The 19,631-nt window shown below is 39.2% G+C and overlaps 2 protein-coding genes across 4 annotated transcripts in view; one reads left to right on the forward strand and one right to left on the reverse strand.

Moving 5' to 3' along the window:
* Positions 1-5,670, forward strand: part of HLCS (holocarboxylase synthetase) — a 216,137-nt gene extending 210,467 nt beyond the window's left edge. For 2 of the 3 annotated variants that reach the window (XM_074970152.1, XM_074970147.1), the window contains exon 11: positions 36-5,665. In XM_074970152.1, coding sequence (XP_074826253.1) covers positions 36-207 — 172 coding nt within the window. In that variant the 3' untranslated portion in view covers positions 208-5,665. Of the gene's footprint in view, positions 1-35 lie in introns of all 3 variants that reach the window. The other variant, XM_074970150.1, reaches the window with a different exon arrangement.
* The window catches only part of SIM2 (SIM bHLH transcription factor 2), a 73,793-nt gene continuing 59,632 nt past the window's right edge, over positions 5,471-19,631 (reverse strand). The window contains exon 12 of the mRNA XM_074970160.1: positions 5,471-10,393. Within this exon, the coding sequence (XP_074826261.1) occupies positions 9,666-10,393 (728 nt within the window). The 3' untranslated portion in view covers positions 5,471-9,665. The remainder of the gene's footprint in view (positions 10,394-19,631) is intronic.

Genomic DNA, 19,631 nt, shown 5'->3' on the forward strand with positions numbered 1-19,631 from the left:
TAAGTAATTAACTGGTGCTTTCTTTTTTTTTGTAGTGGTAGGCAAGTCCGTCTCTGGAGTGAAGAGGGCCCATTAGCATGGATAGTTGGAATCGACGATTGTGGATTCCTTCAAGTTCATGAGGAAGGAAAAGGTGTAGAGTCTGTGCACCCAGATGGCAACTCATTTGACATGCTGAAAAACCTTATTATCTCAAAGCAGCGGTAGACCTTGGAGTTGGTGAAAGAGCTGCTCTAAGAAGACTGTTCAGTATTCAGCACCTAGCAGCTGATCTTGGCTATACACAATATATCAAACTGGAATGATTTGGAGGTGAAGTGTAGAAGCTAAATATAGCATTTTACATTGTTTCATTTCTGCTGAGTTTTCTAGCCAGTGGCCTTAAGGACCAGTTAGTATTTTCTATGCATTTTTCATGTTGCATATTTTTAAGCATAGAGGTGAGAGGCAGCTTATGATTAGGAGAAATCAACTTTTTACCAATCTCTAGTTTCTTCTTTCTTAACCCGGATAGCTTAGCTGAAAGTTGCTACAAAAGTTAGTGTTATCCCATTACTGGAGACCCATAATCTTGCTAATCGCCATTTTTTTAAAAAAAATTCACTAATGTTATTGTTTGTCATGAGCATTTACAGTAGGGAGGTATTTGCAAAGGAAGATGTTAAGCTCATTAATTCAATATATTTAAGAAACTAAAAAGACTGTATATATTTTTTTAAAAAATGTGTTTGAATAATGCATTTGTTGTGGTTTTGCTTTGGGTATAAGCAGTAAAAAGTTTAAATTACTTATTATGAAATTTTAAAGAAATGAGTTCTGCTTATGTCAGCTGTGGAGGACACGTGGAAGAACTCACCAGACACCCATAAGGGAAAGTGGCAAGAATTCTGCAAGTTTATTAAGTTAACTGTATATTCACTGCATACTTAGATAATAGTCCCTCCCACCCTTTAGAAATAATGAGCAACTTTGCTGATTCGGTTCTGCTCCCTGTGCGCTTCTATTTCCTTTCATCATTCTGTAACTGGATCTCTGGCCTGTAGGCCCTTTGCACCTCTCTTATGGTGGCCTTATGCTTGGACATCCCCACCAGCAGTGCCTGTGAACTGGGTTCATTTATAACCCCCGAGATATAGATCTTTTCTGCTTTTCTTAGCCTGTTAGCTAGCTCTGATTCTTAGTAAATCACCCCATGCCTCCTTGTATCATGGTCTTTCTTTCAAGAGCTCTTAACCCTCCACAAGAATTACCCACCACATACGCAATTAGTGAATCACTTAGTTGTCATCCTCTATGTTATTGGCCATCAAATCCTCAGTCCAAGAATTGATATCAGTGTTGACTGTACTTCACTCAATCCCTGAGAGGTGAACCGCATCCAAATGATGAAATAAGAGAAGGAAACTTGTTCTTACGGTCTCCTCTGCTAGCAACTACTCCAGTGAGAAAAGCACAATGAGGGGGCCTCTGTTCCAACCATCTCTCTCAAATCTCTTTTATTGTACTTTCATACTATTTCCCAAAGCAAGCCTCCTATTGCAGTGGTGTTAATTGAACCCAAGGGATTTGATTGTTTACTTGAAAGTGCCCTGCTGTGCAGCCTCCAACCTTACCTAATTGCTGTACAGGTTGGGTCAGATACAGTAGATAAGACAGTAGGTGACTGGAGGGCATAGGCGAGAAGCTGAACTTGAGCTCCCAACTGCATGGAGATGCTTTCAGGTTCTTCTCCTGGACCAGTCAAATTTTCATTTACAGCTTGGTCACCTGAGGAATGACCTCAAGCCAACCACCACACATCAATAGATGTCAGGTGTGACCTGGCCAATAGCCAGCTATGTCTCCTAATGTGGACTGCCATTGGTTATTACTACACCCTTCCCTTAGGAAGCTTGGCTCAGCCAAGTGGGTTCTCACAAATGCATTCCTGTCTTTTAGCCAGAAATATAATTTATGGGTTAAAGTTCACTTCATAAATAACCAATATAAGGAGATCAGCTCAATTACAAATCCAAGAAATCTTAAAGGAGAATTGGCCTGTAATGGTAGATTAGAGCAATCCTTACTTACTGGGATTTGGCTGCTTTGTTGGTAAATTGCTAGCAATTAAGTTTTCTGTGTATTTAAAGTGAGGCTTGTGACCTCCGTGTCATAGTTTCTTTCACTTCTGTCTTCCAAAAGAGTCAGTTTCTTACATCAGACAGGACTGCACACTGAAAAAATGATAGAAGTAACACAATAGAGACTAAATATTGAATGACTTATTTAATAATTCATATTTAATATACTATAGGTAAACAATAATACCCAACTTCCCTCTCATAAGATCTTGGTTAGAAAGAAAAAAAGCTTAATTTTAATACTACTTTGGGCTGGGAACTTTTGACTACTGACTTATAGATAGATACACGTGATTATTTATTTTTAATACTCAAATTTAAGTTTGAGCTACTAATCTTAAATACTGAGAGGAACTCTTGCAGTGTGGTGGTCTCTTCTCTGCCTTTTCTTTATACAGCTTACAAGTGATGCATGTTGCTACTTATCAACTGCAGAAGGCAGAATTTTGGTATTGCTTTTTACTCCTTGCCAGCATCCCCAGCTATAAATAGTGAAAAGAAAATTCAGCAATGCTCTTGGTGGTTCTTGGTCTGGTTTATTTCATCATGAAAACCTTCCTTTAATGCAGAGCAGTTACATTCCCAATCTGACTATTGTATCGCTGAATTAATTCTAGAAAACTGCTGTTTGTGCTGCAGTCCTTAATATAAAACCTGACTGTCACTATCAGGGCACAGTCAGGCAACCTTTTTGTAAAGCAGAATTAACACACGTAGGGCCATATCATACCACTGATTTTTTTTGTCTGAGCAGAGTTGATCTGAGTGTGACTTACATTTGAAATGTGACAATATATGGCCCATACTGTAGTAGGATCAATAGCAACAGTAGTTCTGCTGAAAATTTCCATATGAAATCATAAACTTTATAATAGAGATAAACCTGAACCACAATCCCCTGATTGAAATACACCCAAACTTCAGGAAATTTGGATCCAGATTTGAACGTGGTGGCCTGCCCTGATCTCAGTCATGGACTGATCCAAAACCCTGGATACAAACACCCCAAAGCATTGGGAACATTTTGATCAACATCTAGGTCCAAAATGTGCAGTTTAAGCCCATGTAACACTTTACAAAAACCTCTTTCTGCATATAGATGTACTGATGCAGACCTGTATGCCTTCCTGGCGCATCATTGACTTCTTTGGGACTCTGCATAGGAATATAGGCCTGCCCACATGGTTTGGTGGGGCTGCATGGGTATAAATATTCCCTATCACCACCCACCCACACGCTGTTTTGGTCAGCAGGAAGGTAATGCAGCACCCTCAACTGACCTGGCCCCAACTGCTTTCTGCCCTTCCTGTCCATACCTGTAAACTTCCCCTTTCTCCCCATCTGCTGAAAGGGAGCCGTTAAAGGGGCAACACCCCTTTTTCTCCAGCTAGCCGGACAAAGACCCACTTGCATGCATGTTGCAATAGACACATTATCCCAATAAAAAGACTAAGGGGGAAAACGTGCTCCTTCTTGTGGGCAGAGCTGAGTGTCTATAAAACGTCACTTAGCTGCAATGCCACAGGACCTGTAGAGCAGGCAGGCAGATATCTTTAACTATATAATAAAATGCCAACAGTTTTTCATAGCTCCTATCGTTGCTTCTTGGATTTCTGTGGGGGGTTCTTAATGAAAACCATGTTTTGTTTGTTTTACACTGTAATGCTATTCTGGATGTGTCTGCATCGGAAAAATTATTTAATTTCCTTTTTGTAAATGAAAACTAATGAAGTGTGGACATGTCAGAGCACAAGTAGATCTTGTGGGAATACTACTTTTCCTTTACGCTTTTTAATGGCTTGTTCTTGTGTGTACAAGACTGCCTATTGTCTTGAGAGGGAAAAAACAGCCTTCAGATGGATGAAATATTTGTCATAAACCTGACTTTTGCTTCAGATGTACCGTAGAATTTTACAAAGCAAATTCCTGTTTTATACAGAACAGCTGAGTAAGTCCATTCTGACCAGCAGCTGTTACTGTCAAGAAAGCCTTTTTATTCTACACTCATCTTAAGGTATATGGGGAACACAGTCGGTAATCTCATTGTTTTTGTGCCAAACTTGTCAAAAAAAAGTGTCTCAGAGTTTTTGTATGACGACTACCTTTTTTATTAAAAAAAGCCCTATACAAATTAGATAAAGCATAGAAATATATATGGGCAAAGGTAGAAAGTCAACCATCCCAAAAAGCTAGAAGTAACACACTGAAAATGTGTTCTTATTAAAATGTCCAATTAGTAAAACACCTATTTCATTTTTAGGCTGAGGTCACATCTCAAACGATTTTCTTGATGAAGTGCTGTCCAAAATATTTCATTATGGTATCCATATTTCTTTCAATTTGAGCTTTTCTCCGCTGGACTCAGTTATAAAACTCATTAGATGTGAAAATAGCTATAGCGATTGTATATTGATAGCAAAACTTCTGCTGAGCAAGTGGGTGTGGGGTGGAGAAGGTGTGTGTCTGTCTCTTTGGAAAGAGTGAGATAGGGAGTCCTATCCAGATAGAAGTGATACCATTTCCAGTATTTTTAAAATTATATCAGACACTTAGAATTAAGAGTTCAAGATCTGCACAAACCTCACTCCTGTTCTGATGATTTATAAGCGTTTGGTGCATTTTGAAATATATATCCTGTGAGATTAATAGACCTCAAGGGCTGTTATCTAGAAATTGTATTGAAAAATGTTTAAATCTTTATGCTGCAGCTCAAGTATTGCAGGTAAGAAAATATTTTGGTTTTGGTGGTTTTTTGGCGGGGGGGGGGGTAGTTAAAGATATTCTGCTCTTTTTGATTCAGTCACAGGACCATAGTAATTTGAAAAATTACAGTTCTGAAACTAGTTGGGAAACTATGATGGGACATATAGTTATGCACAAAATACAGCTCCAAAATATTTGTCATGGAAAGGAATAGTACATAACTCGTGCTTCAGTTCAGCTGATGTCTTTTAGTGGGGTTAGAACCTACTAAAACTAGCTGATTTCCTGGTGAGCTGTATTTGTGGAGCACACATGCATTTTTCAGCAGTGTTTGTTACTGTAGTGGGCCGGTACCATCGTGCTAAAGCTGCGGTGAAGCTGCTTTCTCACCATTAACAGATGGTACTTAGGTGAGAACAAAAGCCAAAGAATTATAACAATTAACACATTATAGTCCCACAAATAGTTTAGGAAAAGGAGTTGCAAACAAATGCTGTAAATTGGTGATGGATTTAAAATACTCCATTGGTAGGTTTTATTCAGCAGATAGGGTTATTTTCAGTCCTTAAAGATAAAGCTATTTCTAGAAAACAGCAATGCATAGTTGGAATAAAATAAGTTAAATCTTTGCATTTTATAGTTTGAAAGAATAATCTAAGTTAATGTTGTCAAATCTATGATTACAATTAAAAACTCTACATACTCAAAAAAATCTCCACTGTGTGTCTGTCATTCTTAATGATCCCTTATGCTTGTATTTTAAAAAAATCAAACCCGTTACTCCTTTGACTACAGTATTTATTAACATTTTAACAGTTTTGTTTTATATAATAAGCAAAATATGCTTTATATTTTTAGGAAGTACATACATAATTTTGAGCATTAATAGTGTTTGTATTTTTCTTTACTTTTCACAAGTATTTGCCAAATATTTTATTTCTGCATCATATTTTTAAAAAAAAATTTCCAGGAAAAAAGTGGACTCAGACACATTTGTTCTGAGAAATAACTGAGATGGATTGAAAAATTACATTTACTGTCACATTTTGTGAATTTCAGACAAGTACCAGTATTCCAGCAGATATCCCATTCTTTCATAAAAATAGCATCTTTTTTGTGTGAGAGCTATATTTTCTAACCTGTACGTTGCGCATATATCACTGTGTTTTTAGAATGAGTAAATCTGCTGAATAACTCTTAAGAAACTTCAGGGCTGTATTCAATAGAAAAGTGTGTCACTGCACTTACAAGTGTTGTGATAGCTATGCTAATAGCATACAAATTTTGAGACACTAATAAGTGATTAATGTTTCCAATTTCACTCTACATTAAAACTCTGTATTTCGCTTTACAAAGTTTCTTTGCCATGCCAGGAATTCCCTAAGAGGTGAAAAAAATCTGTGGAGTTGCACAATGAAGGTATTTCTGGCTCAAATGAATAAGGCAGAAAGAAGGGAAATGAAATGGTTTTTTCCCTAATATATTCTGATTCACACTCCACTTATATGGAATATTTTCCTTAATAGTTTAAAAAAAAAAAAGCGTCAATTCTTGTACCATATACTGCGCTGAGTATGCACAGTGAACATCTGTAGTTTAACTGTCTCAAAGTATATATCTGAACTCCTACTACTTTATAGAATTCTTCATTCATGTTCCAGATGTGAATATGCAATCAGTGTTTCTATTTTGGGGTGGCCAGGGGAAATGATGGACATTTGTTTTTTTAGTCACAAATATATGTTCTGAAACTTAATCCACATTATCATATGTGAATGCACAGTTCATTCTCTATTTCCTCACTATAAACCTCTATGTCTCAGAACCTCATGTATTGTAAAACATCTGCCAGAGAATGATGGAACACCTCCATAACGCATATTCATTGAATACAGCCGCAAAGTGTGAATAACTAATAAGATGCTGGAAAATACTTTGTGGTGGTGTACTTCAAAAAAACAAAAACTAAAGCCAAACTTGTACCTTCTGAAATCATGTTTTCACAATGAAGACCCCACTCAAGAGAACAGAAAAATATACTAGACTGATTTTGTGTGCAGTACACCGTACTACTGATGTATATAGCAAAATGTAATATGGGAGAACTGTGCATCAGGTTTCTTCTTGCCAATGCAGACAATGTCAGTTTTCTCATTGCAGGACATTTTTAATTTTAAAAAATTAACACACACAAGTCTTGGCATCATTGTACTCTTCCAGGAATTAAGTTGGATACATACATTAGTGACATTAGTTTGGAAAGTCAATTAAACAATGAGAACAAAGCACTTGTAACTAATCATATCAATATCGGTAATAGGATTCACTTGTAAAATTCCTTTAGACCTGGCTCCTTTCTGTCTTTAGAGACGCACAGAGTGCACTTACAGTGAACATTTTTATAAAGGCATCAAAATTCTACTAACTACTACGAAATATTTTTGAGCATCACAGTGAAAGTATGAAGGGGCAGAGAAAAAAGCACTGTCAGCGAATTAAAAGTTCAGTTAACTGTGAACTTGCAAGTGCAGTGCATCCAATGAATTGCAAAATAACGCTTTCTCAATACTATTCATCTTTTAATAGAATGGCAGTAAAAATACTGAAAATTGTTTTTTAAACACGTCTTCAAAGCATTTGTTTACTTGTTATATCAATTAATATTCATAAAAACCTAGGAAAACGAATGACTTTTGTTGCTGTGTATGAAATACAGAAAATGCTTTATTGATTAAAAATGTATACATTTTATTACATCCTTTAACATATTTGTCTTTAATAAGGTGTAATCCATGAGCATGTATTTTTCCATATTGCACAAGCCATGTGAGTACTTTCTTTAGAGATACTCCTACAGAGCATGAGACATTTATATTTCGCTGTGGCAGATAAAAGCTTTTATAATGTAATCTAGCCTTGAATGGAACTAAAAAAAGAAGCTAGATAATGCTGACTCAAGTTTACAATGCAGTCTTCCTATAAAACACCATCTGACTCCATTGTTTGTACTTGTTAAAGTTTATACGTGTTGTTTTAGGGAGTCATTCGTCATTTTATCAAGAGCAAACAGAATTTTGGGGGAGGTGATGGAGAAGGTGGTGTAAGCTGATCGTGTGTACTCTCTGTAGAACATACATACAGTAGAACCTCAGAATTACAAACACCTCTGGAGTGGAGACTGTTCATAACTGAAATGTTTGCAACTCTGAACAAAAAGGTTATGGTGGTTCTTTCAAAAGTTTACAACTGAACATTGACTTAATACAGCTTTGAAACTTTACTATGTGGAAGAAAAATGTTGCTTTCCCTGTATTTTTTTTAGTAGTTTACGTTCAACACAGTACAGTACTGCATTTACCTTTTTTTTGGTGGTGGTAGGGGGTCCTCTACTGTTACCTGATTGTGTACTTCCAGTTCCAAATGAGGGGGGTGGTTGACTGGTCAGTTCATAACTCTGGTGTTTGTAACAATGAGGTTCTATTGTAAATACATATGTCTCCTTATTTGTACACCATAGGGACAGGTGAAAATAACTAATTGGTACTTTATTGGAAATACTGAACAAAACTAAGTAGATGGGGATTTTCTTCTAATCTGAAATGCTTTTTCCTGGATACAATTTACTGTACCTAACCATGAGAGCTGTGCGAAATGTTCAGCTCTATCTAACCACAAATGTACTCAAACTGCTTTTTGTAACTTGCAGTGATTTCTTGTGTCCAAACTGTCCATCAAAGTTTTTTGTGGTGAGAGAGAATCTGTGAAACCTGAATCTTGACTTGGGGTCAACGAGGAGAATTCAACCTTGAGAAAGTCCAGTTTGCTAAAACCTGAACTTTTTCAAAACTTTAGAAAGTGCTGACAAGTTTCGAACCAAGCTTGCAAAGTTTCACTGAATTCTCCTCACTATTTCCTTTGCTGTCTAAAATGAGAAATTTCTAATGTTCCTATCAGGACAGTCTTTTGAATGGTTTGTTTGAAAAAGTGCACAATCTTCTCCCAGTATATCCAGTGGCACACTTGAAAAAGTTATTTCTTATCACAGCATTTTTTTATTGGGAGTAATTTTCAGTCCTTGCAGTGTGATCTCATGTTGTGCCAATCTTGCTATGACAAGACTTTTTCATCTGTATCTGTGTCTACTAGTTTGACTTTTTATCATCCCTCTCAAATACATAATAATAGCAACAAGCTATGAATTCCTGACTCTCTTAAAATATATCATAAAGCTAGAATTATCTAACTTTGTTTTAGACTATTAAAATAATTAATAAGCATTCCAAGACCATGTGATTTGTGGTTAGTTCATGCAATTATGTCATGGGTATTTAGGATTAATTATCATTTTTTAAACAAAGTTCATTTGTCAGGTTGTTTACAACATGGATGGAAAATTGCTCTCGTATTTCACAGTGTTTGTCAGATAACATTTAAACGAAATTTTATGGTTTATATTAATGGTAAGAATCTTGAATATATTTTGGAGACCTAGTTTTTTAAAAAAGAAAAAAAAACAGTTGCTTCTGTATAATTCTGGGCATAGAACATTTGCCCTTTAATTTTGTTACACAGTGTAAAATAACAAAAATATGATCTTTATATGGCTTCTTACTGGCAGAGTCTACACCAGAGATTTATCTGTAACAATGAAACACTGAAGCTAGATGTGTATTTTTCTGACCTTGAAGGTACTATAACACATTACTTGCCAAGAACACATATAAGTTTGTCCCTCATTGACCTTCTGCTATGCTCAGTAAATGTAGCCATGTTTTCTCATGCTTTTTAGAAATCATTACAGTTTGGGTTTGTTTTTAATTAAGAAATACATTTCTATTATCGTCACCTCCCATTGGCTATTATTACAGAAGTTCCGATATAATGGGGTAGTGCAGTCTCCTTGTGGGTTTCTGGAGAAGAGGCTGATGATGGACTTTGGTTTTTATAAATAAATGTATTTACCTCTTCAGAAGTGTATCCATAATTTTCTCCTACATGTCCTGTTGCTGTACATGATGAGGTTTGAAATGTACCATGTTTGGCTAAAACATGGTGATAGTTCAGAAATACAAATGGGACTTGTCCAGTAGTTCTCGTATCCATCACGTGTTCATTTTCAGAGTCATGGTCAAGCTTTACGGTCATTCTGTCGTCATTGTCTAGTTCATCCAGATTCATAGCATGATGGTTAATATGCCCATATTTTGGTTCTTTCATACATATTCTCCTTGTTTGTTCATATACTGTTGGCACTGGCAGGAGATGACTTAATTGTCCAATAGCTTTAGCCTGAAAACATTCTGATTTTGGCAACAAGGAATTAGCTATGGAGTTTGAAAAAGACTTTTCATTGACACACACTTTTTCTTGTAGGTCTCTGCTGAAAGCTAACTTGTTTTCTTCTTTAATGAGATGATGAGATGGATGTATCCTGCTTTCCATTTTGTTGGGTTTCATGATGCTGGAGTTGTAAATCTCTTCTTTGTATCTGCTGTTTGGCATGGATGTTGCACAACTTGGAAAGCTGTCAGATGTAGCATCTTGGCTGTATCTTCTGTTTGGTATGGGCACTTTTAGGGAAAATAAAGAGTATTAATTGCTGATGATTGGAGCTCATATACTATGAGTTGTGTTAGAGACTGTCACTTTTCATGATTTTACATTAATACCAGCTAAGTTTGGGCCTAATCCAAAGCTCATTGACTTCAATGGTTTGAGTCAGATCCTTTATGACTGTACTGAAAAACCAGAAACCGATATGGAAGGCTAGTCAGTGTGTAAGGCAACTGACACTTTAGTTGCTCTACGTTGCAACTTTTCAACTAGGAAAATATTTTGATTGCATTATTAGATGAACTTCTCATTGTTTGTGTGGCTGTAAATTGGTATCCTCTTTGAAATGGATTGCATTTTTAGATGAATTTTGATTGCATTATTAGATGAATTTCTCATTGTTTGTCTGTGTGGCTGTAAATTGGTATCCTCTTTAAATCAGGAAATTTAACAAGGACTTAAACATTTGGAAAAGGGATATAACTTTATACTTTTGAAACTCTTGTGAAAGCTTCAAAATCTATCCCCAAAATAAATGTTACATTTTTATTATGTATTAAATTCAGAGTCAAACAGGACTTTATTCTTGTTGCCAATGTGTGTGGAGGGAGGTTACTTGGACTCTTGCAGGAGTCATTTACAAATTGAACTAGACTTATGACCTGTTATATTGGATTTTTAAATTGTTTGTTTCTTTGAAATGAAATCTAGCATTAGATATTAAAAATATCTGTAGCAGAGCAGTAGAAATGTCACTTGACTACAGTAATATTATACTTATGCTTTTGAGAGAGACTCTGACATGTCAAAAACAGTCCAAAAACTTGGAGTTTGAAGATCAGAATATTAAATCATGGATGAGCCTCAGATGCAAAGTCAGATCTGGATCCAAGGTATCCCAGTTTTCAAGGATATTTGAATGTGGAGTTTTGGTTTCATCCCATCTCTCTGAAATACAAAAATGTCTGGTGCATCTCTTCTCAATAAGCTCTACTCTGTGTAGGGTTTGAGGATTCATTAGCCAATATTAGTTGGTTGCTTTGTTTTCTATTTGCCTCATGCTGCCTTTCTGTTTCATGCCAATTTGCCTACAAATGATGGGAGAAGACGCTACCTGTATTAGTCCTATCCGATCTAACTAAAGTTATGCAATATTCAGCCAGAATATAAAATGAAGTTTCTAGTTAGTAACTATCTGGGCTTTCTACGCTCGGTGCCAAGAAACAAATCTTGGATTTAACCTTTTAATATCAAACATTCAAATATCAGATCTAAGTATGCCTTAGTCTCATTTTCAAGTCACTTAGCCACTCAGGCTGAGGGCAAGTCTACAGTCGAGCACTACATCAGCACAGCTGCACCAACACAGCTGTGCCGCTGTAGCGCATGTGGTGAAGACACACTATGCCGACAGGAGAGCGCTCTCCTGTCCACCTCCGCAAGAGCTGGAAGCTATGATGGTGGGAGAGCGTCTCCTGCCGACATAGCACCGGTGTGGGCAGCACTTAAGTTGATGTAACTTATGTCACTCGGGGTGGCTTTTTCACACCCCTGTGCGACATAAATTACATTGACTTAAGCAGTAGTGTAGACCAGCCCTTAGTCTCACTGGAAGTAAGTGTGAGTTAGGCTCCTAAGTGACTTGAAAAATGGATGGGCTCTTTCAGAAATTTTACCCAACATCTTATAGGTTATGTCTACATTGTAGCTGGGACTGCTTCCCAGTGCAGGTAGACAGATGTGCTAGGTTTGCTTTTGAGCTTTCATGTGAAAAACAGCAGTGTAGCTTGGGGGTAGCCACCCATGTATGTACTCTGGAGGTGTGGGTGGAATTGTACTCAGGCAGCTAGCCCAAGCTGCTGCATCTGTTACCTCCAGCTACACGGCTATTTTTAGCATGCTAGCTCAAACAGAGCAAGCTTGTGTCTGTCTACCCATGCTGGGAACCACGCTGCCAGCTGCAGTGTAGGCATATCCTTACTTAGGGCTCACCCTGTAGTGATTGCTGACATCAATGCAACTAAAATATTCACAGCACTGCTGCAGACAGTAGTGAAGCCATCAACTACGCACAATTTCCACTGATTTCAGTGGGAGTTGCAGCACATAACTAATAGAAGAATTTGGTCCAGAATGCTGGACTTAGTTTTTGATAGATAAGTAAAAGGAGAAACTAACTTTCAAATACTGTTTTTAATGTTTTTGTAAATTTCACACTAAACAGTGCACACACTTTGTTAATAGACAAAATGTCATCTTAGTTCACAAGTGAAAGCAGTGTTTAATTCTTATAACACTAAGGGCTTGTCTATACAGGGAAATTTACTGGTATAATTATAGTGCAATCATTTTACCACTAGAACTCCTTGTGTGGACACTCTTATTCTGGAATACAAGTGGTTTTTTGGAGGTTAGTTTATGTTGCTTGGTAGCAGTACACTGGTATCGTTATGCCAGTAAATTTCCCTGTCTAGATAGGCCCTAAGATGTAATAAACCTGCCCTCTTTACTGCAGTTTTGGAGCAGAGTTTAGCTCCTGTCCCTATTCTCCTCTATCAGAAGAAGCCCTATTTCCTTTTGCACCCTCCTTTCATCCAAACAAAACTCCTCTCCCGCAACTTAAGAACTCAATTTTAAAGACCTGGGGCTTAGCCAGTATCATAAGATATACAAGAACCCAATCATGTACTTTTGTTTTTTACGTAGTCTATTACATTCTATTATTAATGGCTATAGTTTGCTATTAATTTGTGGCCTTTCTTATTTATGGAGTATGGATTTAAGCTAAAGCTAAATCTGTTTAGTTTACCTCCCTGTTTGTAAGGCAACATCTAGGTGGCTTATGGGTTAGGGTAGTCAGTTAAACGAGCTGTCTCTGGAGCAGCAGAGCACAAAACATTATTGGTCACACATACACTAGCTTCTGTTTTGTTTGCTTGGTCTCAAAACATTTATTGGAACGAGGCTAGAGTTAGCCCAGTGTCTTTGCAAATCCAAGTCACCCTGGTGGAGGCTTCTCATGGGATGGCTTTCAGTGGGAAATTTAGTGGTTGAAAGCAAACTCAGGGCATCATACTGCCATGGGAAGTAGTTTACACCAGGATTGATTCAACCAATGCTGTCAAACTCATAGCTGCAGGACGCCCAAGTACATCAGAAGCACAGTGAAATGCCTGAGACATTTACTGCTCATTCTCCAGGGTTCAACTGGATGGAGTAGAAGCTGTTTTACAATGGCTAGGAGTCAATGCATTAATTCTGTGCACATTTCCTGTCAAGTTTCTCTTCCCCCAGTGGGAGTGAGTTCTCCCAGTAGGCCTGGCAGACAGTTTGGGAGAGGTGAGACAAAGGATGTTGCACAATTAACATTGGGCCTTACAACAGAAAGTCACAATGGCTTTGCAGAAGGGCCCTTGTACTTGCCTCTGTTCACAACCTACACCAGCAACAGTGAATCTGGTCCATTCTGCATCATGTCTCCAGAAATCCTCACTGAGTGATTGCACTCTTTCCCTCACAGACTGGGTACAACTCAAGAGATTTGAAAGGAACCATTGGGGTGTCAGCCCCACCCACTGGAAAGACTGACAGAAGCACCTTACCTCCAACCTTGAGAATGACCATGATTGGTTCCAGCATTTTAAAAATTGCCCCTTTTTAAAATTGCAGCAGTTTTGAGCACTTTTTCCTCCTCCTCTTTCTGTTTTTCTCTGGGGAATTTTTTCCCCACTTAGGAACCACTCTGAGGAATACACTTTTCCCACCGTGAGAGAGTGGAGCAGACCTGAACAGCACAATCAAAGTCCAGATGGTGCTCAATATGCAAGAAATACCTGCAGCCAGATATTTTATTCTCAGTGTGCCCAACTCACTGAGTTTCACTCTGCTAGCAAAAAGGGCTCTGAAGCTGATAGACACAGTTGCACTCCATTTAAGAGCACACGTAGCACCGGAAGGAAAGGAACCTGGAGCCATCCTAAGCCAAACAGACTCTGACTCCTCTCAATGGCCATTTCCACCTGAAGGGACGTGAGGCATGTCAGCAACAAATTAGATGCAGCCACCTTGGCAGCAAAGAGTCCTCTGTTGCATCCTGTGCGCTAAAACAGGTACTTTTTTTCTAGAGCAATTACCTCAGGATAGTGTATTGGGAATTATGATTATGGTACAAGTTTCTTATATTCTGAGTAGTTCCTGCTTCAAGTTCCTGGGCAAAGGAAAATGGGATCAGCCCCCAAACAACCTACACGAGCGTATGGCTGTCTGCATCTTCCCCCAGAAAGCCCAAGGGATTAAGAAAAAAGGCAAATAAACCAAAAGCCACTAGAGGTCAGAAATTATGGTTTTGTTCTCTTTTCTCTTCCTCTACTAAGAGAGGGAAATTTGCAGAAACTGAGGGAGGATCGCTTGATCGAGAATTACAGGGGGCTAAATGTTGCCACCTGCCAAAGCTGAGGCAACAAAGATAATGAATATCACAACGCTAGTGTCCAGCCTGCTGTGCCCTAGCTTGAGGAAACCAAAATCAGGGATGGTTCTCTCCTCTAAGATAACATCAGGTACAACCTCTGTGTTTTCCCATTCATGGATGTTTTAAGAGCTCACTGCAAGTTTCCAGGTGAGGGCAAAATCCAGTCTCTAACACTTGGCAAAGTTTGGGGCGCTAAGAAAAGCTCTCTTTGAATAATTTTAGGCATCTGTCATTTTCATACTACTACCTGTCACTATAATGTCCAAGAACCTTCTGTGTAAAATGAATAGCGAAGTTCATAGTGGGCTTCATTGAAGTCTCCAGCACTTCTCCCTTTATGAAGCCAAAACTCTACTTGGAGCAGGGGTTGTTTTGACAGGACAGAGAAGGGTGGGAGAGATTTGGTAATTACAGAGGTGATCAAACTGAGCATCACTTATGGTGGAAAGGCCCTCTCACAAAGGATGTGCAGGCATGGCTCTGTGGTGCCCTGCCTCTGTTTCCCTCATCTGAGCCCCTTAAGAACTCTACACAGACTGTCTTGTGTCTAATGACACCACTGCCTGTGGCTGGTTTAATAACAGAAACAATTAAAAACAATCCTTAATATCCCAAAATAAAGTCTGTCATCTCAACACAAGTTCATACTCAGCCCTAGTGTCTTCTGCCACATCCAGAGCTCTTCTTCTGTCCCAGTCTCCTCTTCACAAAGCTGCTATTCCCCGCTGGAGCTCAGCCTTCTGGCTTTGGCCCAAACCCTTCTCCCACTCAGGGGTCTCCTGATCACTAGAGTTCTTCTCTTCTCTGCCACAGCTGCTTCTTCCATGCCGTTTTCCCTTCTGGCTCTTTATAGAGAGCAGGAACACCAGCACTTTACCAGGCTCCATCAAGAGGCTGTTATGAGGCACAGGTGAGCTGGACCAGTTCCCTCTTAAAGGTCCCAGTCCTCCCTATGACAGGACAGTGTTGCAACTTTTCCAAAAGATGTTCAGAATCTTGATTTACTTGATCTCCTCTGGAAGACTGTTCCATAGTCAGATTCCACCCCAAGAGGGCTTTGTCCCAGACGAGCACAGCTGTCATGGTGGTTCATAGATTGAAATTAGATCTTTGATGTAACTGGGGCTTAATCTGAATTGGTTTGAAAATTAGGAGCAAGACCTTAAGATGGCATTGGAAGCCAACTGGAAGCCAGTAAAGGGACCTGAGCACAGGTCTGAGGTGCTCATCATGGCCTGAACCATGGGGAAGGTAGGCAGCCACATTCTGTACCAGCCGAAGCCTGTGCATCATCTTCACATTCAACTTCAGATGTAATGAATTACAGTAAAACAGCCTGGAGGTGACACATGCATGGATTACTGTGGCCAGGTGCTCATCCAGGAGGAAGGGATGAAGTTTCCTCACAAGCTGAAGGTGAAAGAAAGCAGCTTTGGAAATGGATACTTCCTGGTCATCCAAGCTTAGCGAGGAGTTAAACAGGACCTCAATGTTTCACACTACTTTGACAAATGGGGGCTGTTTGCCTTCAATGGAAGGCATAGACAATGTCTTGGCCAATTCTTCAACGCCTTTCCCCTGGGTTCAGCTTGAGCCATCTGCTCTTCATCCGAGAGCTTACTTCCTCTAGGCATTCTTGACATTTTAGTAGTATCCGTGATTGCATCAGTTGAGAATGAGATGTATGTGGAGGACAGTTATACTATTTACCTTACCCGCCTTGTCTCCATAATCAGCATACTATTGGCAGCTGAGCCTTTGGCATCTCACTTTCTCTCCCAGGGGTCTCACAAAGGTACTGAAGAAAAACAGGATCGATTCCTGCAAGAGAGGGCCGTCGGAGAGGAGGAGCAATTTACCATCACCACTCCCTGCGTTCTGCTAGAGAAGAACCATTGGAGGCACTGTAGTCCTGGGCCAGCTGCTCCCTGCTATGTAACATAGGCAAGTTAGTACCTTGTGGTCCACTGTGTCAAAGACATGAACATGGAGATCTAACCAGTGTCACTGGCCATGAAGGGATCATCTTTTAGTGCCCCTAGAGCAGTGGTTTTCAGCCTATTTACCATTGTGGGCCACATCCAATATTACCGGTATGGCCCAGAGGATGTCACATGGGCCGCAGCTGTGTGCTGATTGGGCCACAGGTTGAGAACCCCTGCCCTAGAGCCATGTGTGTGCTGTGCCCTGGTCTGAGCCCTGGGTGTGAGGCATCTAAGATGATGTCTGATGTCACATGTTGTTGGAGCTTGGTTGTTATTACTTCCTCAATTATTCTGCCCAGGAACTGCAGGCTGGAAATGAAACAGTAGTTGGAGAAACCTTCAGGAACAAGAGTTGACTTCTTGAGAACTGCATTTTTCAAGGCATTTGGTAAGGTGTGCTTTATTGAAGAAGGCATTGCCTATATTTCCATTAGTAGTAGTCTTAGGTGTTCACTGGTTTTTACTATCCAAGAAGAGCATAGATCTGTTTCACAGGTTGTGGCTCTTAATATTTTTCAGGCTACTTGAGTTCAGTGGAGTGGATAATAGAATCTGATCAGGACTGAAGTTTTCTGTCCTAGTTGGCTCCTTTTGTATCAGATATTGCAGAAAGATCCTCCCTGGCTGAAGACAGTTATGTTCTGTGAAGGGATTTCTTCTTCTTCCCCAGTCAGCAGGAAGGGTGAAGAAGCCTGAAGACAAGATTCTGAGACAGTGTCATCTGATTTGCAGACAGCTTTTTGTGCTACATACTTTTCCAGAGATTTGATGGCTTGGTCTGATGAATCTTAAAAAATAGAATTCATACTGAAAAACACATCTTCCGTCCACGTCCTTTTTGGCAGATGCCTCTATGGAAGTAATGTGCTTTGCTGTAACAGCCATGGTCTCAAACCCTGTTGCCAGATATCGTATTTGGTTTTCCTTTGGACTGCAGTTAATGATTCTAAGCAGATCCTCTCTGCTTAAAAGTTGAGTCATTCTCACCAGTCCAGGGAAGCAATAGAAAAAGCAGTAGCTGATAGTGTGAACAAGATCAGACGCTCCTTTCTTCCCATTCTATTCAAATCTACGGAAGGGATCCCTTCCAAGGATCCACGCCTCCTATTTGCCAATTGCAACATGTCTGATTCTGGCTATGGAGGAGGCAAATTCTGAAATAGGTTAGAAATAAAATCCCCAGTGCCCTCCGGGAGGCTCAACTCCTAACTCCTCCCATCAACTTTTTCTATGAGACACATGAGTGATCTCTGACCAGACCTGAGCTCAATTCCCAAACTTTCTTCAAAACATGTCTGTCTTCAGGAGAAATCCCACATTTTCTGTCTTATGCGTTAAAACCCATTTCAGAACCAGAGACATTCTTGGGTCTAAACTCCATTCTCTTCATTGTGAAGAAGAGGACCGGAGGTATGTATATGCTATGAAACTGAAGAATATAAATATGTGCATAAGAAACTCAAAGTTTCAGATGGGTCTCCTTTCCTTGAGAGCCACAATATTTTCTGTTCTATTCTTGACTTGCATATACTTATTAGAAGCCTACTGCAGATACCAAATTCTATCAAAGGTAATATATTTGCCTGTAGTCATGTTCAATTTCAATATAAGACTTTTTTGCTCTGGCAAATTGGATGGCTGTTCTGTACATATTTCCCCATCCCCCTAATCCAAAAACAGAGCAAATTTAAAAAAAAAAAAAAAAAAAAAAGGAAAAAGCAAAAATGATCAATTTGGTCAAAAAGGCCTTGGCTTTCACACCTAATAGAAATGCACATTGTTATACACCTTTATCCGTACGTCTCTGATTTAGCTCCTCATGATTTTTGTCTATAAGGATCTCTGTTGCTTCTTTCACAAAGACAAAATAGTTCCTAGGGCATCTCTCAATTTTATTCTGGAAATAAATACTCCTTTTCACACCAGTTAAGAAACTCTGCTCTTGTCGTCTTGTGCAAGTCCACATCATTCATCAGAGGAGTCTGGCACACCTTAGATGTACATAGTGCTCAGAAAATGTATTTAAACTGAAGAAAACAATATGGAAAACCTTCAATATTGTTTCTTTTCACCTAAAATACAATGGTAAAAAGTCCTCTAAAGCTTCCGTTGCCAGGTGGATTTATGGTTGTATATTGGAAACAAGCAAAGTCTCAGGAACCTGGATATACAAAGTCATCAAGGCTCATTCACTGAAAAGCATGGCAATATCCTGGTCAGAGACTGCTGTGGCCTCCATAGAAGAGATGTGCAAGGCCACAGATGTTACTTGATACCCCGCTTTGTCAGGCACAGTAAAATCAATCTTCAAGCACCTCCTTCAGGAGCTGGGTGCCACAGTGAGTGGTCCTAAGTGAATAATCCTGTGATGTCTCTGGGATCGCTAAAACTTTTGATCCTACCTGTCTTTCCCTATCTTTTATTCCTCAATGTTTTCCATCAGAGGAGACATTCCATAGGAGAATGGCAAACTTCCTTTCTCCCAGTAATGTCTCTGCTAATCAGTCCTAACTAGTTGTTTTCAGTGTATCCATCTTACTGCAGGCTCTCATTACAGCTGTTTTTTCTTTTCTTCGGGGTGGTATATGCAGTTAAACACTGAGCAGAGAAATACTTAAAACCTATTTCACACAAGGATTGGACTGAATTTTCAACTTCTTATTTGATTTGATTTCGTTCATTTAACATTTCCTAAAGCCTTGGAAGTACACTTCTTGTGAGTTGCCCGGTGGGAGAGGCCAACATCCCCTGTGTTCCTTTCAAAGCATTTGAGCTGCCCCCAGCTGTGTGGAAAGATGG

Source organism: Natator depressus, chromosome 1 (assembly GCF_965152275.1).
Source record: "Natator depressus isolate rNatDep1 chromosome 1, rNatDep2.hap1, whole genome shotgun sequence".
Classification (NCBI taxonomy): Eukaryota; Metazoa; Chordata; order Testudines; family Cheloniidae; genus Natator; species Natator depressus.